The sequence below is a fragment of the Schistocerca americana genome, chromosome 8 (assembly GCF_021461395.2).
Source record: "Schistocerca americana isolate TAMUIC-IGC-003095 chromosome 8, iqSchAmer2.1, whole genome shotgun sequence".
NCBI classification, from domain to species: domain Eukaryota; kingdom Metazoa; phylum Arthropoda; class Insecta; order Orthoptera; family Acrididae; genus Schistocerca; species Schistocerca americana.
In genome coordinates this window covers 511001052-511026488 of record NC_060126.1, presented here as the reverse complement: position 1 = coordinate 511026488, position 25437 = coordinate 511001052, and the positions used below count along the sequence as shown (strand labels likewise).

The window sequence follows — 25437 nt, the reverse complement described above, 5'->3', positions numbered from 1 at the left end:
TTGAAATTAGACAACTTGCCCAAACACATACATGCAAACACAACTCACACGTCTTACCACAGTCATTGGCTGCTGAGGCCGTGATCATGTGTGCGTGAGTTGCATTTGCATGAATTTATGTGTATGTGCATGTTGTGTAATTGTGATGAAGGCCTTTTTGGCCCAAAGCGTACTTGCTCAACACTCTTTTTGTTGTGCCTATCTGCAACTCAGCGTCTCCATTGTATGGTGAGTAGCAACTATCCTTTTCATAATAAGTCATTAGTCCATCCTCCTGGATTTTCCATTGTTTCATTGTAACATGTTTGTTTTTTGGTCCAAATCAAAATATTTTCCATAATAAGGTTTTAGGATTTGTAATATGTTGAGATTTCACTTGGCAGTTTACTTCACAGGCATACTCACCATGTGGGGGAGGAGGTGTGGATGACAGGGGCTTGTTGGTGCGATGTTGCTGTACTGTAGGATACGGAGAAGTTCGCGGGTTCCGCAATGTCGCGTGATGCCTGTCACATGGGGATGATAGTGGAGAATAAACTGGCTGCGGCAACAACCAGGAACTGTCTGCAATACCAAAAGCGGAAACTGTTTAAATTTCAAGTGTACATCCACTTCTACATTTATACTCTGCAAACCACTGTGAAGTACATGGCAGAGGGTACATCCCATTGTACCAGTTATTAGGGTTTCTTCCCATTTTATTCACGTATGGAGTGTAGGGTGGGTGATCAGTTAAAAGCCTCCTTGGATGCTGTAATTAATTGCATTTTGTCCTTATGGTTCCTATGGGAGCAGCATGTAGGGGGGTTGTAGTATGTTCCTAGAGTCATCATTTATTAAAGTAGCTTCTTGAGACTTTCTCGGTAGGCTTTCTCGGGATAGTTTACTTCTGTCTTCAAGAGTCTCAACAATTTCCCATGGATTAAACATACCCATGATCATTTGTGTTGCCCTTCTCTGTATATGTTCAATATCCTTTGTTAATCCTATTTGGTATTGGTTCCAAACACTTGGGCAATATTCTAGTATGAGCCACACAAGTGATTTGCAAACAATCTCCTTTGTAGACTGATTACATTACATTTAATATCTCTACAAAATGTTACACCCAGGTATGTGTATGAGTTGAGTGATTCCAACTGCAACTCATTGATGTTATAGTCATAAGATACTGCACTTTTTTTTGTTTTGTGAAGCACACAATTTTACACTTCTGAATATTTAAAGCAAGTTGCAATATTTGCACCACTTTTAAATCTTATTAAGATCTGACAGAATACCTGTACAGCTTGTTTCAAGTCAGTACTTCATCATAGATAAATGAATAATCTGCAAAAATCCAAGGTCACAATTAATATTGTCTATAAGGTCATTAATGTATAAGAGCAGCAAGGTTTCCAACACACTTCCCTGGGGCACATCCACAGTTGCTCCTACATCTGTCAGTGATATTCCATCCAAGATATCTTGCTGCGTCCTCCATACCAAAAAATCCTTTATCCAGTCACAAATTTCACGTGATACCCCATACAATTATACTTTTGATAATAAACATAGATATGTTACAGAGCCAAATGCTTTTTGGAAACTGAGAAATACTGCATCTACCTGACTGCTTTGGTGCAAGGCTTTCGGTATGTAATGTGAGAAAAGTGCGAGTTGTGTTTCACATGCTTAATGTTTTAGGAATCCATGCTCATGCTATCTCATCACATTTACACTCAAAATATATTATAAGATTCTACAACAAACTGATGTCAGGGATATTGGATGGTAGTTTTGTAGCTCACTTCTGCTACCCTTCTTGTAGATGGGTGAGATCTATGCTTTCTTCCACCTACTGGATAAGATCTTTTGTTTGAGGGATTTATGATAGATTATGGTTAAAAGAGAGGATAACATGGCCACAAATTCAGTACTGAATCTGATAGGGATCCCGCCAGGCCCTGATGCTTTAATAATTTCAGCTGTTTCTCAATGCTGCCAACAATCATATCTATTTCACTCATCTTCTCGGTGGTACAAGAATTAAATTGGGGCAGTGCTTCTGAGTTTTCCTTTGTAAAGGAACCTGAACAGAGTTAATCATTCCTGCTTTTGCTTTGCTATCTTCAGTTTCAGTTTCATAACAGTGATAACTATGGTACCACTAACAGCCTTGACATATGGCCAGAATCTCTTTGGGTTTTGTGAAAGGTCATTTGACAGTATTCTGGTATGGTAGTCATTGAAAGCTTCAAATATTGCTCACTTGACAGCTAAATGCATTTCATTCAGCATCTATCTATAACCCTATGCTTTGTTTTACATCTATTACTCAGTAACCTCTGTTTGTTTAGAAGTTTCTTTACAGTGACTTGATACCATGGAGGCCCTTCCATTGTGACCTGTTGCACTGGGTACATATCTATTCAATGCATAGTCAACTATTGATTATTTGGGATAATGAAGGAATAAGAGTAAGAAAGAATACCTTATAATAGTACTTTACACTTGAACTTAAGAGTTTACTAATTCAAATTTTTGCCCCTGTGGTTATAAGGATTACACTTCAGCATTAGTTGTCAAAAATAAAATGAGATGGACTTTCTTACTGCCAAACCTATACTTTTTTGTTCTTTGTTTCTGAGAACAGGAGTAATTTATGGTGTGAATGTAAAATGAATCATTTCACATAATTTAAGTTTATCATGCAAAATGATCCATGGAACACAAAACTAACTGAATCATGGGGTTCATGATTCACTTATATTTAAGGTTGTTTCTGTTATTAAATAGTTGAGAAAGATTTGCATTTATGAGAAGGGCCCTTAATTGGGCACTATTTACTCATCTCCATTTTTTCTAAATGGATGTTACTGCTGCCAATTTTAATTTTTCAGAAAATACACCTTGAGAGCTGTCGGCTGACTGCAAAGATGGCAGGACAGTGTGTTTGCCTGTGCGCTTCTCCCACTATCCTGCCTCCTCATCCCCCTGCCCCTCCTACCCTCGTTTTTGCATTCACCAAATAAGAATCAGTTTTTATTTGTTTTCATCAGGGTACTTGCTGCCTTACTGCATGATTTTGCACTGATACCTAATATTTCATTTTATAACTTTGTGACATCTTGTCTGCTGATTGATGTTTGTGAAATGGTGAAATTGTGTAGGCATTCTCTACTGTTATCCTTATTAAATGTAAAAGCTATTTGTTTCAAGATTCTGAAAAGAATCAGATGCCTGTGTAAATAGATTGTTCCAAATTAGTTTTGATGTGTTGTAGAATAATGGATATACTAAACTCAATTGAAAATGTGGAAAGTTGAAATGAACAATTTCTTTCATTCATTGTACTTTGTGAGAAAATGGAAGCTATCTTTTGAAAATATATTTAATTTTTTTTTCTATTTGTCAACATTAATGTCAGCAATAGAGTTCACACATGCAAAATTAAGTCATTATAAATTAAAGAAAACTTACATTGAGGGTACTGCGTCTGCTGAGTTTGAGGATATCCTTGCATGAATTCTCTTTGATAAATGTTATCAGGTCGTTCCTTTGCATCCAGAAACGCTTTAGCAAAGGGATTATACTTTATTTTTAATGATGTTACCTGAAATAATAATTTAAAAAAATACAGTACAATGTACAGAAATATGTCTATCACTCTTGATTTTAATGAGAGTGTGGTAAATCAAGTTATCAGTTAATAACAAGAAAGAATAACACGGAACTAAGACTCTCAAAAACATTGAAAGCCAAAGATTTTATGCAATGTCTCTGATAATAGAGTATGGTGCCATATTTTCATAAATTTTTTAAAAAGCTTTTACAAAATTTTTTAACTGTCTATATCACAAACAATACACAAAATTAAATTTGATATCTAGATTTGGTTGTTCACATAAATATCCTCAGAGCTGGAAGAATGAGCAGAAACGAAAATCGCAATCATGGTTAAGAAATTGTGTCAACACATACAGTAAGGTTAGACTGAATTGTCTGTATATCTTTGTACATTCTCATATAAGAGAAAACTTCAATAGAGGCTGGCTATATTAACAAAATAAAAAATAGTGATTCTAAACAATGTTTATTGAAATTGATCCTGCTTCCATAAGGATTTTAACAGGTCACAAGCAAGTTTGATCTTTTTACCATACTTGCACATTTTATCTTACTATTTTTACACATTACATTTTGTAACAACGAATTATAAAAAATTTATACTCAAGCCCAATTTTAATAATCACACTGTAGAATTACTCTTTTGTATCTTGTCGGTATAGCCAGCACTTTATTGAAGTTGTGTCTTATACAAGAATCTACCAAGATATGCAGGTGAAGTGGTGTAAACTTACAGTATATGTTGACATATCTGTACCATGATTGATATTTTCTATTATTGGGGGTTGTTGTGTGAACAACCAAAACAAGTTACCAAATTTAATGTTGTATATTGGGTGCAATCTAGACAATTAAAATATTTAGTATGAAAATTTTTTTGAAAATACTTGAGATCACTTCCTCCATTTCCTGATAACATCACGTATTACTATGATGAGAAATAAAATAAAAAGGTAGCAAATAGTATGAAGTTCACTACACATAAAAGTTGTTTAAATTATGTAGTCTGTAGTTGAAAACTTGTACATGAAATTTAAGCCTACTTCAATGATGTGGGACTGATGGTGCAAAACTCTGTCCTACTTACGCAGAAAACATGAAGAGAGAAATGAAATAAATTGTTGTGAGTGGGAAACATTGCTGCTGAAACTGTTGTCAGTCTGCACAACAATTAATTCTTTTTTACTGATTTAGTATTCCATCTGATGGAGATGGAGCAGCAGTTGTCACACAAGATCATGGAAAAGCCGGCCATGTCTTTATCCAAACTCCTATCAGCATTCAGCCGATGTGATCACTCTGCACCTTACCACTAGTGTACCTAACTGTGATGTGATGCCATTTTGCTCATGGTTCATGTTACATCATTCCAGTGAGCTCTGGAAAATACTGATGACATGGTATCAATACAATATTTAATGCTACATTGTTTTTCTTTTTCTGTGAAGTCTGTGTAGAAGAGAGGAGAAGAAAAGAGGATAGGGTAAAATTTTTGCATGCTCAATCTAACAGTTTTTCAATATATTGTTTCAAGTATTTATGTATAACAACAAAACGACACCCTATTCAATTAGAAACATGTAGATGAGTGTTGATCTTACAGAGTTGATATGCATAAAGCAAAGGCAAGCTGTGACTTCTCAGGCAAGTTTTTTTAACTTTTACAGATAAAACTTCTTTAGTTTTCTTAAAAATATGGTTCATACTTTGGTGATAACAAAAAATATAGCAGTATATATTAACACTCCTTACACATAAATATTACAGTGTCATACTTTGCATTTCCTTAGACACGAAGGATAGAAACAAGTGTAACTTCAGGTGTGGCCCAGGGCAGCGTAATAGGTCTGCTGCTTTTTATGATTTACATAAATGTTCTGGTTGATGGTATTGACAGTGGCATTAGACTGTTTGCTGATGATGCTGTCATCTACAGGAAAGTAGTATCACTCCAAAGTTGTGAACAAATCAATGAGGACTTGCAGAAAATAAATGCATGGTGTGATGACTGGCAGTTATCTCTCAATATTAGTAAGTCCTACTGTGTATAACAAGATGAAAATCCCCATTAACGTATGAGTACAAAATAAATGCCCTGTCTTTGGAAGCGGTAACATCCGTCAAGTATCTGGGTGTGACTATTCGAAATGAACTTAAATGGAATAATCAGATTATGCAAGTAACGGGCAAGGCGAACTCTAGATTGCGGTTTATTGGTAGAATCCTGAAGCGATGCAGTCCTTCAACAAAGCAAATACCTTACAATACGTTAGTTCGTCCAGTCTTATAGTACTGTTCGTCTGTATTGGACCCTTACCATTTGGGTCTGATTCAAGAGATTGAGAAGGTCCAAAGAAAAGAGCGGCAAGATTTGTGACTGGTACATTTAGTCATTGCAAGAGCATTAGAAATCTCATAGAAAGTTCGAAGTGGAACACACTTGCAGGTAGACGGCACGCTAAATGGAAGGGGCTGCTCATTAAATTCCAAAATCCGATCTTCACTGAGGATGTAGAGCATATATTACTACCACCAACTATCAAATCACACAATGATCACCATTCAAAGGTAAGGGAAATTAGAGCTTGTAGTGAGGCATTCAGACAGTCGTTTTTCCCTTGCGCAATCCGCGAGTGGAACAGAGGGGGTGAAATATGACTTTGGTGCGAATTGTGCACACCACCACACACCACTTGGTGGCTAGTGGAGTATATATGTAGATGTAGATAGGGAAAAAGGGATATGTAGGAAATACTTGATAGAACTCCTGGCCTGTTTCAAATACATGTCAAAAAAGGTTACACAATATTTGAAACTATTTAGGCACATAAAATGCTATCATACTCTCTGCAGAAATACTTCAAATACAGAAAAATGGTCTCTATACAAAACAAAAATAAATGAAGTAGTTATCCCAAAAATATACTAATTCCTTCACACTCACCTCTTCATTTTGGTAAGCAGTAACAGCAATGAATTGTGTCTCTGGGAAAGGGTATGTAAGAACCCTGCGTTGCTCTGATCCGACCTTTACTAGGTGAACTCTAGGCTCATATTTGTGGAGAGAGTTCAACATTATCTGCTACAAAATAAATGCAACAAAACAATTAAGTGTAGCAGTATATTTTTATTTACAGTGTTTATTATGTATAATGATAGTAGTTAGTGAACTTAAAAATCATTAGCTTTATTCCCATAACAACTATTTAGTTAATAAAACATTATTTAGCTAGCATGATACAGTCAAGTGAAAAGCTACAGGTTTCTGACAGCATTGTAAAATACTGAATTGTCATATTTAAACTTTTTTGGTGCTGAAGACTTGTGAAACACACAAAATGCCTGAAAAAAAAGTAGCTGTAAAGTAGAAATACCACACATGCACAAGCATTGATGACAGTAATACAAGTGCAGAGTTGGCCAGAAGACTGGTAACTACCAGTATGTATCGAGCACTGATGTATGTGACCAACTCCGGGCACCATTGTATGAAAATACATAGCCTGCATTTGACGAACACTTGTAGCTTTGGTACAGTGCTGGATACATCTATCCATCTCACACCCTTTCTGTAGCTTCCTCCAAGATAACACACATTTCCCTTAGTAGATGTTCATCAGCCACCCTGCCTAGCATTATAACCAGACCTATGTCCAACTGAGCGTGATGGAATCAAGTCATGCTTGAGACACGTAACTGGGAACATCCCTTCATCTATTGCAACAATGGGTGGAGGTAGCATTGAAAACTATATTACTACTTCTACTACTACTACTACTACTACTACTACTACTACATGAATTTGTACTGGAGATAAATGTGGCAATTTACATTTCTAAGCACATGGCTAATACTCCTATGCAGTTGTGCACTGTATGTTGGTTTGAGCCTGGGTTTAAGACCTCTCTTGGTAATATCTTCTGCTTGCTTCCCCCTCTGCCTGTGAACAAGAATCTGCCCCATTAAAAATTATTTTTAATATCAGGCCTTGAATTGAAACCTATAGACGTAATGTATACACTGATCAGGCAGAACATTATTACCACCTACCGAATAGCCGGTATGCCCACCTTTGGCATGGATAACAGTGGCAACGTGTCTTGGCGTGGAAGCAATGAGGCCTTGATAGGTCACTGGAGGGAGCTGGCGCCACATCTGCACACACAAGTCAACTAATTCCCATAAATTCTGAGATAGGGGTGGGGAGGGTTGGGGGGGCGGAGCAAATGAGCACTTATGCAATATTCAGTAACATTCTAGTTGTATTTGATCAGGGTCAGACATGGTGAGCTTGGGGGTCAGCATGTCAATTGGAACTCTCCACTGTGTTCCTCGAACCACTCCATCACACTACTGGCCTTGTGACATGGTCCATTATCTTGTTGAAGAATGCCACTGCCATGGGGAAACATGATTGTCATGAGGGGGTATATGTGATCTGTAGCCAGTGTATGATACTCCTTAGCCATCATGGTGCCTTGCACGAGCTCCACTACATCCATGGATGCTGACACGAATGTTCTGAAGAGCATAATGGAGAGGCCACCAGCCTGTCTCCATCCCGCAATACAGGTGTCCAGCAGGTTTTCCCCTGGAAGACGACAGATTCACGCCCTCCCATTGGCATGCTGAAGAAGTTATCAGGATTTATCAGACTGTCCAACACTCTGTCACTGCGCTAACATCCTGTGTCAGTGGTCACATGCCCATTTCAGTCATTGTTTCTGATGTTGTGGTGTTAACATTGGCACATGCATCGGGTCTTGGATGTAGAGCCCCGTCATTAGGAGTGTTCGATGCACTGTTTTCACACACATACATATCTACCCAGAATCAAAGTCTGATGTTAGTTCTGCCACATTACACCAACTATCCTGTTTTACCAGTATGCCCAGCCTACAACGCCAGACATCTGTAATGAGGGATGGTCGCCCAACCCCACAACATCTGGATGTTGTTCCAGCTTGGTTTTGCCACATGTTGAAGACACTCACCACAGCACTCCTTAGAAGTCTGACAAGTCATGCAGTTTCTGAAATGCTCATGCTGAGCCTCCAGTCCATCATAGTCTGCCCTCGGTCAAGCTCAGATAGATTGTGCGTCCTCCTCATTTTACATGCTGACATCATGCTCACTGATACTGGTACTGAATACTGTATGCACCACACGTGTGTCTGACTAGCAGTTGTTCCTCACCAGGTGACACTGCTGCCATCTGGCTGGATTTGTATTGGTAGCAAGTTAGTGGTCATAATGTTGTGGCTGACCAATGTATGTTACTCATCTATAAATTATCACATGGAGATCTCGTATGTATTGCAATCAAATTTTACGTATAAATACTTGAAATTAGGTGACTCAGTGAGTTTTCCCCTCCATAAACTATACTTGTACTTCCCCGTATTTCCTGTAGCAGAAACCAACCAATAGTCTGTTACCTGCACAATCATCTTATTCTGCTGTAAACTGTGATGTTGTTTGGAAACTGTCTACAGTGATATCAGAATGGTCACCAGTACCTTCGTCAGTTATATGTATTGTAAACAATAATCGCCATTTCCTCTGGTATTCCTGAATATTTCAATTTTCTCTGAGATTTATTTACCTATCCTTGTGCTCTGGGATCTACATTGCAGAACTGTCTTTACCAGAAGCACCTCTCTTTGCTCAGTTTCAACATCATGTGATTTCTGCACCAATAATCCATGATGAACTCAGTTAACTACCTTTGGCAGGTCGAGGGTGGTTCAGTCCAGTTGCCCTTCCCCCTTTCCATCTAATATGCTTGCCACATACTGAACAGATTATTTAACAGTGTAAAACATGTGAACAGAACATTGTTCGTATGGGACTACTGCTTTGCAACATTCTGTAACTCTATATTTTTCACTCATTCATCTTACCACACATGGATTACCTTCCACATCACTGTAATGTAGTTTCTTACATGATCAGGTGATAAGCTCATCCTTATCACCACTGCCAGTATGTAATAGAGAAAAGAGTTTATGCCAGATCACAAAAATATCCAAAATTTCAATGTCAAAAATGATTAAGAGAAATCACTAAATAGTTTTAAATGGATTTCGAGACAGTGTCATACAATCTTGGTAGTGGTACATAGATTTTTTTTTAATATGGTAGCTCACAACATTTAGTAAGAATGGAAAGAGTGGGTAATTTTAGGAAACTTTAGTATCTACAGTAAGGATGAAGATGGACATATTCATGATGAGACAGTTAAGCTAAACAATAATAAACTCCAGTTGCAATTTCCAAATACAGTAAGGTTACATAATCGCTATACAGGGTGAGTCACCTAACATTACCGCTGGATATATTTCGTAAACCACATCAAATACTGACGAATCGATTCCACAGACCGAATGTGAGGAGAGCGGCTAGTGTAATTGGTTAACACAGACCATAAAAAAATGCACGGAAGTATGTTTTTTAACACAAACCTATGTTTTTTTAAATGGAACCCCATTAGTTTTGTTAGCACATCTGAACATATAAACAAATATGTAATCAGTGCCATTTGTTGCATTGTAAAATGTTAATTACATCCGGAGATATTGTAACCTAAAGTTGACGCTTGAGTACCACTCCTCCGCTGTTCGATTGTGTGTATCGGAGAGCACCGAATTACGTAGGGATCCAAAGGGAACGGTGATGGACCTTAGGTAGAGAAGAGACTGGAACAGCACATTACGTCCACATGCTAACACCTTTTTATTGGTCTTTTTCACTGACGCAGATGTACATTACCATGAGGGGTGAGGTACACGTACACATGTGGTTTCTGTTTTCAATTACGGAGTGGAATAGAGTGTGTCCCGACATGTCAGGCCAATAGATGTTCAATGTGGTGGGCATCATTTGCTGCACACAATTGCAATCTCTGGTGTAATGAATGTCGTACACGCCGCAGTACATCTGGTGTAATGTTGCCCCAGGCTGCCACAATACGTTGTTTCGTATCCTCTGGGGTTGTAGGCACATCACGGTACACATTCTCCTTTAACGTACCCCACAGAAAGAAGTCCAGAGGTGTAAGATCAGGAGAACAGGTTGGCCAATTCATGCGTCCTCCACGTCCTATGAAACGCCCGTCGAACATCCTGTCAAGGGTCAGCCTAGTGTTAATTGCGGAATGTGCAGGTGAACCATCATGCTGATACCACACACGTCGACGCGTTTCCAGTGGGACATTTTCGAGCAACGTTGGCAGATCATTCTGTAGAAACGCGATGTATGTTGCAGCTGTTTGGGCCCCTGCAATGAAATGAGGACCAATGAGGTGGTCGCCAATGATTCTGCACCATACATTTACAGTCCACGGTCGCTGTTGATCTAACTGTCTGAGCCAGCGAGCATTGTCCACGGACCAGTAATGCATCTTCCGTAGATTCACTGCCCCGTGGTTTGTGAAACCCGCTTCATCGGTAAACAGGTAGAACTGCAACGCATTCTCTGTTAATGCCCATTGACAGAATTGCACTCGATGATTAAAGTCATCACCATGTAATTGCTGATGTAGCGACACATGAAACGGGTGAAAGAGGTGACGATGCAGTATGCGCATGACACTACTTTGACTCAGTCCACCGGCTCTCACAATGTCCCGTGTACTCATGTGTGGGTTCATGGCAACAGCAGCTAACACACCAACTGCACCCGCTTCTCCTGTGACGGGCCTGTTACGGACCCGTTTGCGTGCTACGACCATACCTGTTGCATACAGTTGGCAGTAAGTGTTTTGCAATGTGCGGCACGTTGGATGCTCTCTGTCCGGGTACCGTCCTGCATACACCCTGCAGGCTTCAGCTGCATTTCGTCGACACTCGCCATAGATGAGTATCATCTCCGCCTTTTCAGAGTTCGAATACACCATGGTCACAGGTCCTACAACACTACACTATCACAGACGTCTGGTAACACAGTGTACTACAGTTGGTCTGCGTGCAGAGACGAATGCAGAATAACAATAGCATCAAGCGCTACATGGCGGACACTGCGACAGCTAGACCAAACATCATCGTAAACATGTCCCTGCAGATGCTGCTCGCCGACCGTGGCCCGTGTTTGTTACAACACGCAACTGAACGTCGGAGGTTTCAAGCGTCAACTTTAGGTTACAATATCTCTGGATGTAATTAACATTTTACAATGCAACAAACGGCACTGATTACGTATTTGTTTATATGTTCAGATGTGCTAGCAAAACTAACGTGGTTCCATTTAAAAAAACGTAGGTTTGTGTTAAAAAACATACTTCCGTGCATTTTTGTATGGTTTGTATTAAACAATTACACTAGCCCCTCTCCTCACGTTCGGTCTGTGGAATCGGTTCATCAGTATTTGATGTTGTTTACGAAATATATCCAGCAGTAACATTAGGTGACTCACCCTGTATATCTAGTATGTGTAAGATCCTAACATTTTAAGTAAGAATACTAGTAATGATAAGAAAACCACATAAACGGTTAACATCATGTCAGAAGTAGAAATGCAAATACAGTGATATATTTATTTGTATTACTGTTATTAACAATAAAATATGCTACTATAATGATTGGGAAAGATAACCAATCACACGAAGAAATGAGCAGAGCAGCAAGAAATGAAATGTTATTTATGAATATTTGAATTAGTTCATTACATTTCTGCCATCAACAAAGAAAAAAAATTACTCATGCAACTCATCAGTGTTACTAGATGAATTCACACAAACCATCCCTTACCTGTCCATTTCCATCTGTCTTGTTTGTGAGCTTAACCTTTGCAAATGAAATGGGCTCTTTCATCCAGTGAGCACCAAAGTTGGGTGATTCTGGGTGAATGTATATGGGATTTGGAGGTGGCACCTCTGCCTTCCCCCCTGGTACCCATTCACCATTCACGTACTTCCATCTGAAACAGTTGAGACTCTGTGAGTACTTACTCATGAACACTGGTTTAATTTCCTTCTGCAGTTATCAGTCTTGCAGTGATGTGTAAGTAAATTTTTATATTAAAAGTTTGCATCTGCAGAAATTAGATTTTAACAGTGTACCTGACATACACTATGTGATCAAAAGTATCTGGACACCTGGCTGAAAATGACTTTCAAGTTCCTGATGCCCTCCATTGGTAATGCTGGAATTCAGTATGGTGTTGGCTCACCCTTAGACTTGGTGACAGCTTCCACTCTCACAGGCATACGTTCAATCAGGTGCTGGAAGGTTTCTTGGGGAATGGTAGCCCATTCTTCATGGAGTACTGCACTGAGGAGAGGTATTGATGTCAGTCAGTGAAGCCTGGCATGGAGTTGGTGTCCCAAACATCCCAAAGGTGTTCTATAGGATTCAGGTCAGGACTCTGTGCAGGCCAGTCCATTACAGGGACACAAGCCGTGCATTATGAACAGGTGTTCGATTGTGTTGAAAGATGTGATTGCCAGTCCCAAATTGCTCTTCGACAGTGGGAAACAAGAAGGTGCTTAAAACATCAATCTAGGCCTGTGCTGTGATAGTGCCATGCAAAAAAACAAGGGGTGCAAACCCTCTCCATGAAAAGCACCACCACACCATAACACGACCGCCTCCAAATTTTACTGTTGGCACTACACACGCTGGCAGATGATGTTCATTGGGCATTTGCCATACCCACACTCCCCCATCAGATTGCCACACTCCACACAATGTTTTTCTAATGTTCAAATGCCCAATGTTTACACTCATTACACCAAGTGAGGCGCCATTTGGCATTTACCGGCGTGATGTGTGGCTTATGAGCAGCTGCTCGACCTGTTTTCTCACCTCCCACCTAACTGTCATATTACTTGCAGTGGATCCTGATGCAGTTCGTAATTCCTGTGCGATTGTCTGCCTATTACACGCTACGACCATCTTCAACTGTCAGCAGTCTCTGTTAGTCAACAGATGAGGTCGGCCTGTATGCTTTTGTGCTGTAGGTGTCCCTTCACGTTTCCACTTCACTATCACATCAGAAACAGTGGACCTAGGAATGTTTAGGAGTGTGGAAATCTCACGTACAGATGTATGACACAAGTGACATCCAATCACCTGACCATGTTCGACGTCTGTAAGTTCCACAGAGCGCCCCATTCTGCTCTCTCACAATGTCTAATGACTACTGAGGTCACTGATACAGAATACGTGGCAGTAGGTGGCAGCACAATGCACCTAATTTGAAAAATGTATGTTTTTGGTAGTGTCCGGATACTTTTGATCACATTTGGTTGATTTGAATGACAACAATGTGAAATTCACAGAGCACATGACTTAACAGAAAATCCATTTGTATAGGCAAATTTGGATGAATGTTCATTGTAATATGCCCTCCTAGCAAATTACAGTACATCGTCACCATATGATAAACGAGAAGAAGGATAACATGCCTCTTTCTGTAATGGAAACTCAGAACTGTGACTTGTTTCCAGTTGTCTATTTATTCAGTACCTGTGTTGCAATCTCTTAAATTAAGATACTATTTTCTGCTATGGAGAAATAATTCTATTAAATGTCACAAAAGTATATTTAGTACATCAAAATGTTATGATCTGCAAATTAATGGTACTGGCATAGTCACAGAAAATGCTAAATGGGGAATTATTTATTCTTCATGATATTTTCCACTCCGCGACATACTTTTTGAGCAGAAGTAAATGATCTGTGTGCAAGCGTATATAAGTTATAATCAAATGTTGGAAGAAATGACACAGAATTGTTCCACCAGAGTTACTATGTGTAGCCAGCATCAGATAGTAGCATATGAACTAATTACAAGTTTCTGATGAGGTAGACCTGCAGTGATGAACATATTTGTGATGTTATATGCTGTTCATATTTAGTGTAATGCAATGACTACAGAACACATGTGTAAAAGTAAGTGGATAACTTGATGGACCACAGTCTGCTTCTATTACTGCTCAGCTAATCAAACTTAGATAAAGATAAACCAAATGGTATCTGCACAACATATTTCTATTACAAGAACAGTAGCACATTTCCAGTGACATGTTTTTTCACCATAGCACTGTGCTTTTCAATGCACTTGCTCCATAACTGCACAAGCTTTCTGATATCCTCACAAAAAGTTTTTCAGTGGAGCAGCAAGCCAAGTATGCATCACTTTCTTCAACTATTCACTGAAGATACATCAATGGCCTCTCAAACCATGTCTGAGTGGATCAAATAAATGGAAATCTGAGGACCTCAGATAATGACTGTGCATCATACAACACCTAAACGTGCATATTCTGAACAGTTTGAACAGTGTGGATGGCACTATATGGATGCAAATTGTCATGCTAAAAGAAAAAGAAGGTCGTGTGGCAACAAACCTTGTTGTTTTTTTCAAACTCATTAAGGCACAGTCTGTGGGTGCAGGCAAGCAGTGAGTGGGCATCTCCACTAGCTGATCGAGCACACTACTCCATGCTGCTACCAGCTGAAAGTGATTTTGAGGTCTGCCATAGAATATGCAAGCAGACCACTCCAAGAATGTCGAAGAAGTAGTAAACACATGAAAGAGACTGGTTGATTTAGGAAAGCCCAGATTAAGAGTTACTGTAATGTAGCTATGAATTATAACTGTGTGAGTTTATGGAAGAAGATACAGTACTTAAAGCAAAGCCACTGTTGGAAATAATTACATAGCTAAAGATAGCAGAAACCTTGCTCTTTCAGTGAAGCACTTGCACTTCAGAAAAGAAGTAACTGAGCAAGGCAAGAATTCAAATTGGAACTGACCAATAGGGCCTGTTGTAACTAACTGTCAATCCAGTGTTAACATACTGTACATTCAACCAGCCAAAGAGGAGGCAGTGTTACACACGGTCATAAGTACCTTGGAGCACAGAAGCACTAGTAAACATGATAAAGTCACAATGTGATACATTTCCATTACATACTTTGGCCTCTGGCCCCTGGTTCAAAGTGATGAACTAATGTTTAATTTTCACTGATGATTCATTTCCAAAACATTTCAGTGGTCCAGTAGTTGCTGATGGACCCTCACACAGCTGTGCTTGTGCTCTTCATTGAGTTGTTCTGGGAGTCATGCACAGACTTTAAAAAATTGAGCCTGTTATGGATGATGTCATATGTAGAATGATGATTAGTGTACACTTAGTTTGCCATTTTATCAGTAATCACTTCTCGGTTTTTCAGACTCAGGTCTTGAGCTTGTGCAATGTTGGCATCAGCAATGGATGTGGGTGAATGTCCTTCACACTTCTTTGGTGACTTTGGAACTGTTCAATCCACTGGTAAACACTTCATATAGTGAACAATTATCCCTGTTCTGAGCTGAAAGTCGTCTACAGAGTTCAGCATATGGTACATGTTCAGACCACAAAAAATGGATTGTAGAATACTGTTATTCATGGGTGAAAATGGAGAGTGACTCAGTGTGACAATGCTGAAACCTGGTGCAACTGAAGAGAACAATGTCATCCAACGGATGCAAACATTCTAAGTCTTATTGGCAGCTTAAAGCTGATAAGTGCAGACACTTATTGATTCACTGTGATTAAAAATCAACCAAGTTTAATGGAGATGGCAGCAAGCTTTCATCCAGTCTTCACTCTTCCCATGAGTCCTTCCATTCCTGAGTCACCACTTCTGTGACCTTGAGGAAGGAAGGTGTCAGTTTTATGTGTATCACAGTTTTGAATCTATCAAAATCACGTTTTATCAGAGTACATAGCACTGTCTGTTTCCAAATGGTGACAGGATTTGCTGCACATGCTGTGAAATGAGCATTCTTCTGCAGAGGATCATCAGGAACTTAGGATCAACTGACTACAATAAGCATCAGAATGTGGACCAGGGGGTGTGGATTGATGACAAGTATTTTGGTGCCATTACCACTATAGTGTAAATGTTGATGCCACTGAAGCCAAGTGTTTCCTATGTTCTGAACCGCATTATCATGTGTCTTAATAAAACATCAGATTGTTAATTATGGTAAATCAGTGTATATTATCAGCACCCACAGCTGCAGCAATAAGGGAATTTCAGAGACTTGGATTTGTGATACGTTTTGTGCATTACATTAAAATGCCTAATTACATAGTGGGAGTAATATTTTAGCATTCTTTAGACATCAGTAAATATGAATATGATCACTTGTCAATTCACATATCAAATGACTCTCGGGAATCAAAATCAACAAACAATGGACTTTGAGAATAGCAAGTTGACTGTATCAAGGTCACAGATTACCTTATAGTTAAATAATACTTTATAAAATGCTTCCATTGATTTTTTATCATTGATGATATTTTATTAGCCATAAATATAAATCTTTAATTAGTTTGTGTCATTTATTCTAGTCTTTTCTGATGATTACTTGACACTGTCAAATTATTAATTGCATAAATCTACATGCAATATAACATGCAGAATGTCTGAGCCAAAGATGGGATGACAGTCAGGTTCTAAAGATCAGTGTACAACACTGGAACTGTACTGAGAAGGTAAAATGTGGAAACAATGTGAATATCCTGATGAATATCTGTTATTTCTTACCTGTGGGGATCTATCTGCACAAATTCTAGCAGCACCGTGTACATGGCTGCGGGATCTAGACCAGAAGCAGTTACCTTCACCACAGGGAACATCCTCCTGGAAAAAATCCAAAACTTTATGTTCACTGGTGATGGTTATTTTGTTGCTAGCTTACTCAAATCATGACTCAAATGTAATTTTTTAAAAAAGCTAATTATAATGTTTGATTCCAGTGCACTGCAAATATCACTTACTATATAAACCAAGGGAATGTAAATGCACTTAGATGGAAGTGAATGTTTCTCCTTTATAGTATATGTAGTACAGAGATTTTGGCTATGGGATGGCTCTCCCTGAATTGTTAGGCGATTGAGTATACGGTGACTGAAATGATTCTCATAAACTGTACAGACAAAATATCAACATGATCTCCCTACTATGAGATGAACATGTCTATATCACACACGCACGCGCGCGCGCGCACACGCACACACACACACACACACACACACACACACACACTCTGTAAAGCAGCATTGTACCATCTTTGTGTGAACTCTAGGCTGAAAACAGATTTGTCCAAAAGCCAGTGAAGTTTTCAGTCTTGTTTGTATGCCTACTGATGACTCAATGCCTCTGCTATTCGGTGAGTTTACTCCTAAATCCTTTATATCCTGCCGGAGCTTTACATGTCATGTATATATTAAACAAGTGCATGTGAAGTGGTATGAAATGTGTATCCAGAAGAACATTGTCCAGGTGAGTTACTGAACTGCAACAGGTGCTAAAATGTATGGTAATCGAATGCAAGCCAGTTTTCCAGTCATTACACAATCCTCACTCACATCTAGAAGTGATTTCACTAAACCTCTCATTCAGCCAACTGTAGCTTTAGCTTTACATGTCTTGTAGCATGACACATCTCAAAACTGATCAACTCATTTATATGGTAATTTTCACAAGCTGCCCCCCCCCCCCCTGCAAATGCCCATGTCAGAGTACTAAGTAAATGTGAAGGAGATGAGAATATTTGTGTATTCATCATTTGCACTTTAAGCAAATACTGAGTTGAATAAAAAGTTTTCATTTAACTGTGTGAGCTAAAAGTTTTAGTGTCTGGTATTCAAAGTGGTAGCGAGTGACGTAGTTCATAGTGGTTCAGCTCCTGCTGCCCTGTACCAGTGTATTACACCTGCCATTGCTCTCAATATGGTGAATTATGCAGATGCCATTATTCGTGCAGATTGGTGCATCATAATTCAACAATAGACTCGTGAATCACAATTCAACAATTGGGTGTAAGGTGTGTGTGTGTGTGTGTGTGTGTGTGTGTGTGCGCGCACGCAATAATTGAGACTTCTGGATATTGAAAGATGTATTCAAAATGGGTTCAAAGAATGCTCACTACAGACCACAAGATTTAAAGAACACCATTTCATCTGGATGTTGGAGCAGTTTGAGGACAATGGAGAAACTTCTCTGTCATTTTGTTACAGGTGACGAAACTTGGGTGCATCACTCAGAGCTGGAAACGAAAATGCAATCACCAGAAACGAAGAAATTGGAGGCAGCTCATGATGACAGTTTTTTGGGATAGTATTGTGTCATTCTCGTGAATGTGTTGCTAAAAGAGTTGTGGTGCCTTTGGCGTGAAGCGCCATGTCTTTGGACCTGATGACCTTTGACTCTACTTCTGGCTAGGACACTCTGCACGCTGTGTTCGTGCAGCCATATTGTATTCGCCTTGTTCAGTGTCTAAATAAATGTTAATTCGACTGCAAAAGTGTGTTATTACCGATCTACAACCATTAATTGAGAGTCATATACTGTATAACGATTGTGACACACTCAGGATCCATTTCTGAGGTGTTCAGTGTGACAAGAATCCAGAAGAAAAGTTGCTCATGACAATGCACACCCACACATAAGTCTCAGAATCCTGGAACACTTTGCTAAACTGGGTTGGGCATCACTGCCTCATCCACCCAACAGCCCAGACCTGGCACCTCGGGCTTCCATCTGTTTGGGACACTTGAAGATTGTCTACACGGGATGCACTTTGAAGATGATGAGGGCGTAATTCCTAAAGTCAAAACGTGACCACAGGCGTAAGACGAGAGCCTTCACAAACGATGTATACATGCTCTTACAGACAACGCTGGTCTAAGGCCGTAGAACAGTGTGTAGAAAAAAAGAAAATTAGACTGGCACGGTCATCAAATGGTAGCACTTAAGAATAAATATGAGCTGAGAAGACATAGTGAGGCAATATTTGTCGAATGGCTGTTTTGCCACTTCAATGTCGTGCGAAAAAAGGAAAAAAAAACACAGTCGGAGAATAAACTATTTCTGATTTATTTCACTTCAAAAGTCATTCTCGATTGGGAAACATCACAAGCAAAGGTAGCGGCTTCCAAACCTGAGGGTAAAGGCAAAGGGGCGCTAGTTACCACATTTTGTGTATGCGTGTAGGGACAGAAGAACAGCTGGCGGATAACTTGACGCCTGTTTAGATTAGATTAATACTTGTTCCATAGATCATCAATACGACACTTCGTAATGATGTGGAACGTGTCTGTTTAATAAAAGATGTCTGTACAAGATATTACATTACACAAAATATTGCATGACACTAATGTTTAATTTTTTTTTTTTTTTTTTTGCCCTTAATTTATATCTAAAAATTCAGCCAATGAGTAGAAGGAGTTGTCATCTAGAAATTCTTTTAATTTATTTTTAAATGTTAGTTGGCTATCTGTCAGGCTTTTGATGCTGTTTGGTAGGTGACCAAAGACTTTTGTGGCAGCATAATTTACCCCTTTCTGTGCCAAAGTCAGATTTAACCCTGTATAGTGAATATCATCCTTTCTCCTGGTGTTATAGCTATGCACACTGCTATTACTTTTGAACTGGGTTGGATTATTAACAAAAAATTTCATAAGTGAATATACAGGGTGAGTCACCTAACATTACCGCTGGATATATTTCGTAAACCACATCAAATACTGACAAATCGATTCCACAGACCGAACGTGAGGAGAGGGGCTAGTGTAATTGGTTAATACAAACCATAAAAAAATGCACGGAAGTATGTTTTTTAACACAAACCTACGTTTTTTTAAATGGAACCCCGTTAGTTTTGTTAGCACATCTGAACATATAAACAAATACGTAATAAGTGCCGTTTGTTGCATTGTAAAATGTTAATTATATTCCGAGATATTGTAACCTAAAGTTGACGCTTGAGTACCACTCCTGTTCGATCGTGTGTATCGGAGAGCACCGAATTACGTAGGACGCACATGTACATTACCGAGGTACACGTACACACGTGGTTTCCGTTTTCGATTACGGAGTGGAATAGAGTGTGTCCCGACTTGTCAGGCCAATAGATGTTCAATGTGGTGGCCATCATTTGCTGCACACAATTTCAGTCTCTGGCGTAATGAATGTCGTACACGCCGCAGTACATATGGTGTAATGTCGCCGCAGGCTGCCACAATACGTTGTTTCATATCCTCTGGGGTTGTAGGCACATCACGGTACACATTCTCCGTTAAAGTCCAGAGGTGTAAGATCAGGAGAACGGTCTGGCCAATTTATGCGTCCTCCACGTCCTATGAAACGCCCGTCGAACATCCTGTCAAGGGTCAGCCTAGTGTTAATTGCGGAATGTGCAGGTGCACCATCATGCTGATAGCACATACGTCGACGCGTTTCCAGTGGGACATTTTCGAGCAACGTTGGCAGATCATTCTGTAGAAACGCGATGTATGTTGCAGCTGTTTGGGCCCCTGCAATGAAGTAAGGACCAATGAGGTGGTCGCCAATGATTCCGCACCATACATTTACAGTCCACGGTCGCTGTCGCTCTACCTGTCTGAGCCAGCGAGGATTGTCCACGGATCAGTAATGCATGTTCCGTAGATTCGCTGCCCCGTGGTTTGTGAAACCCGATTCATCGGTAAACAGGTAGAACTGCAACGCATTCTCTGTTAATGCCCATTGACACAATTGCAATCGATGATTAAAGTCATCACCATGTAATTGCTGATGTTGCGACACATGAAACGGGTGAAAGCGGTGACGATGCAGTATGCGCATGACACTACTTTGTCTCAGTCCACCGGCTCTCGCAATGTCCCGTGTACTCATGTGTGGGTTCATGGCAACAGCAGCTAACACACCAACTGCACCCGCTTCTCCTGTGACGGGCCTGTTACGGACCCGTTTGCGTGCTACGACCATACCTGTTGCATACAGTTGGCGGTAGATGTTTTGCAATGTGCGGCACGTTGGATGCTCTCTGTCCGGGTACCGTTCTGCATACACCCTGCAGGCTTCAGCTGCATTTCGTCGACACTCGCCATAGATGAGTATCATCTCCGCCTTTTCAGAGTTCGAATACACCACGGTCACAGTTCTTACAACACTACACTATCACAGACGTCTGGTAACACGGTGTACTACAGTTGGTCTGCGTGCGGAGACGAATGCAGAATAACAATAGCAGCAAGCGCTACATGCGGACACTGCGACAGCTAGACCAAACCACAACAGTGCACTACAGCCACACTCGTAAACACGGTCGTCATCGTAAACATGTCTCTGCAGATGCTGCTCGCCGACCGTGCCCCGTGTTTGTTACAACACGCAACTGAACGTCGGAGGTTTCAAGCGTCAACTTTAGGTTACAATATCTACGGATGTAATTAACATTTTATAATGCAACAAACGGCACTGATTACGTATTTGTTTATATGTTCAGATGTGCTAACAAAACTAACGTGGCTCCATTAAAAAAAACGTAGGTTTGTTAAAAAACATACTTCCGTGAATTTTTGTATGGTTTGTATTAAACAATTACACTAGCCGCTCTCCTCACGTTCGGTCTGTGGAATCGGTTCGTCAGTATTTGATGTGGTTTACGAAATATATCCAGCGGTAACGTTAGGTGACTCACCCTGTATATACTGTGAGGTTACTGTGAGGATCCCTAGATCCTTAAATAGATGTCTGCAGGATGACCGTGGATGGGCTCCAACAATTATTCTGATTACACGTTTTTGAGCAATGAATACTTTTCTACTCAACGATGAATTACCCCAGAATATGATGCCATACGAAAGCAGTGAATGAAAGTAGGCATAGTAAGCTAATTTACTGAGATTCTTATCACCAAAATTTGCAATAACCCTAATAGCATACGTAGCCGAACTCAGACGTTTCAGCAGACCATCAATGTGTTGCTTCCAATTTAACCTCTCATCAATGGACACACCTAAAATTTTCGAAAATTCTACCTTAGCTACATACTTCTGTTCAAAGTCTATATTTACCACTGGAGTTGTGCCATTTACTGTACAGAACTGTATATACTGTTCCACAGGTTGTATGGCGTTCGCAGGCGGTGTAGCTGTCTACAGGGAGGGGATCCCGTTAGAGATTTGCAGGCGACCGGCGTCCGGTGCTGAGATTGGCTGTTCACTACAAACACAAATAAATGTCAAGACACAAAGGAATTAATGACATTCAGCTGCTAGTGGACACTGATTTATATAAATGGGGAGACTTGAAAAGCGGGATTCGAACCCACGTCTCCTGCTTACTAGGCAGATGCTCCGACCACTGCGCCATCCGGACACAGTGGTCATTGCAACTGCGCAGAGTAGCCTAGCGCGCCTCCCGTCAGACCCAAATTCTCAAATTATACACACACTACTGACGTAGTGCCCATTGCCCAATATCGTCATTAGTCGCGGCGTTTCGCCGACTCCTGTAAGAGCTAGAGAGTGTCGTGCTTCTGCACTGAGGGATCATCGGCCAGCCTCGCCTTAACCCATTAGCGCCGTGCGTTGCCATATGGCAACGTTTGTAACACTTTTTTTAAAAGCGTTGATTCCACGACATCAACGAAGAGAGAGTGTTGGCAGCTCTGTATACCGTTACGCAAGACTGTAAACATCACTACAATGCAACAGTTTTAACAATACATATAAATTCTGCGGCGTAAGCTGTGTTGGAAGTCGTTGTTTGCTGAATTACGAAGAAAAATGGAGTATAAGTTCGAGTAAGCATGTTTTACACAGTAACTTACGATATATAATTTGGTTTTTTAGTATGGTTGTGCTTTAAATACTCAAATATATATTCTTTGGAGGTTACTGCTTGCTGTGAAATAAATTACGTTCATTTAGCCCGTCTGAACGTCGGTGTTGCCATGTGGCAACGCTAGGCGCTTGTACTCAGTAAAGGGACGAATTTTCTCATTTTTGTTTTAGAGGAGGTTTCTCGCTTGCTGAGGCGCTGGAGATCCTTTATAATGACGATATTGAAGGTGATGTGTTTGTTGAGCCGCCAGATCCGAACAGAGAAGAACGATGGATTATTTTATGTGCGGTGGCTGGACAACTAAGTTGTCACAGAGGGCTCTTCTTCATGTGGTGCACAAGAAGTTGACCAAGTCAAGAGATTCTCGAAACTAAAAAAGCGAAATATAATGATTCCCAGACCAAAACTGGTAGCCAAATATAATACACACTCCTGGAAATTGAAATAAGAACACCGTGAATTCATTGTCCCAGGAAGGGGAAACTTTATTGACACATTCCTGGGGTCAGATACATCACATGATCACACTGACAGAACCACAGGCACATAGACACAGGCATCAGAGCATGCACGATGTCGGCACTAGTACAGTGTATATCCACCTCTCGCAGCAATGCAGGCTGCTATTCTCCCATGGAGACGATCGTAGAGTTGCTGGATGTAGTCCTGTGGAACGGCTCGCCATGCCATTTCCACCTGGCGCCTCAGTTGGACCAGCGTTCGTGCTGGACGTGCAGACCGCGTGAGACGACGCTTCATCCAGTCCCAAACATGCTCAATGGGGGACAGATCCGGAGATCTTGCTGGCCAGGGTAGTTGACTTACACCTTCTAGAGCACATTGGGTGGCACGGGATACATGCGGACGTGCATTGTCCTGTTGGAACAGCAAGTTCCCTTGCCGGTCTAGGAATGGTAGAACGATGGGTTCGATGACAGTTTGGATGTACCGTGCACTATTCAGTGTCCCCTCGACGATCACCAGTGGTGTACGGCCAGTGTAGGAGATCGCTCCCCACACCATGATGCCGGGTGTTGGCCCTGTGTGCCTCGGTCGTATGCAGTCCTGATTGTGGCGCTCACCTGCACGGCGCCAAACACGCATACGACCATCATTGGCACCAAGGCAGAAGCGACTCTCATCGCTGAAGACGACACGTCTCCATTCGTCCCTCCATTCACGACTGTCGCGACACCACTGGAGGCGGGCTGCACGATGTTGGTGTGCGGGACCGTAGCCCAGCTTCATGGAGACGGTTGCGAATGGTCCTCGCCGATACCCCAGGAGCAACAGTGTAGCAACAGTGTCCCTAATTTGCTGGGAAGTGGCGGTGCGGTCCCCTACGGCACTGCGTAGGATCCTACGGTCTTGGCGTGCATCCGTGCGTCGCTGCGGTCCGGTCCCAGGTCGACGGGCACGTGCACCTTCCGCCGACCACTGGCGACAACATCGATGTACTGTGGAGACCTCACGCCCCACGTGTCGAGCAATTCGGCGGTACGTCCACCCGGCCTCCCGCATGCCCACTATACGGCCTCGCTCAAAGTCCGTCAACTGCACATACGGTTCACGTCCACGCTGTCGCGGCATGCTACCAGTGTTAAAGACTGCGATGGAGCTCCGTATGCCACGGCAAACTGGCTGACACTGACGGCGGCGGTGCACAAATGCTGCGCAGCTAGCGCCATTCGACGGCCAACACCGCGGTTCCTGGTGTGTCCGCTGTGCCGTGCGTGTGATCATTGCTTGTACAGCCCTCTCGCAGTGTCCGGAGCAAGTATGGTGGGTCTGACACACCGGTGTCAATGTGTTCTTTTTTCCATTTCCAGGAGTGTATATGTGGGAGGTACTGATCAGATGGATCAGAATCTAGCATGCTATCAGAAGCGAGAAACGGTACTCGTGTCTCTTTACATGGATGTTAGATGTCGCCATACAAAGCAGTTGGATTTTGTATAATAAAGCAAGAAACCAAACTATTTCTCAGCTTGATTTCAAGAAAGAAGTAGCAAGAGTGTACTTGAAAAGACACCAAGCTTTACCAAAAGGAGCCGAGACCATCTGCATCAAGGGGATGTTCCGACAGCCGCATATCAGATTCAGTTAGGTTTGATAAGACTGACCACCTCGTCCAGCACACAGAAGGAAAGAAAAAGAAAGGTGTGAACACAAGCACTGTAAATCTATTGTGAGAACA

General features: G+C 41.0%; 1 protein-coding gene across 1 annotated transcript in view; it reads right to left on the bottom strand.

Annotated features, from left to right (window-relative positions):
* The window catches only part of LOC124545948 (T-related protein-like), a 204005-nt gene that overhangs the window by 15231 nt on the left and 163337 nt on the right, over positions 1-25437 (bottom strand). The window contains exons 2-6 of the mRNA XM_047124910.1: positions 17151-17246; positions 12357-12525; positions 6554-6691; positions 3463-3595; positions 406-564 (exon numbers count right to left, since the gene is read on the bottom strand). Of these exons, the coding sequence (XP_046980866.1) occupies positions 406-564; positions 3463-3595; positions 6554-6691; positions 12357-12525; positions 17151-17246 (695 nt within the window). The remainder of the gene's footprint in view (positions 1-405; positions 565-3462; positions 3596-6553; positions 6692-12356; positions 12526-17150; positions 17247-25437) is intronic.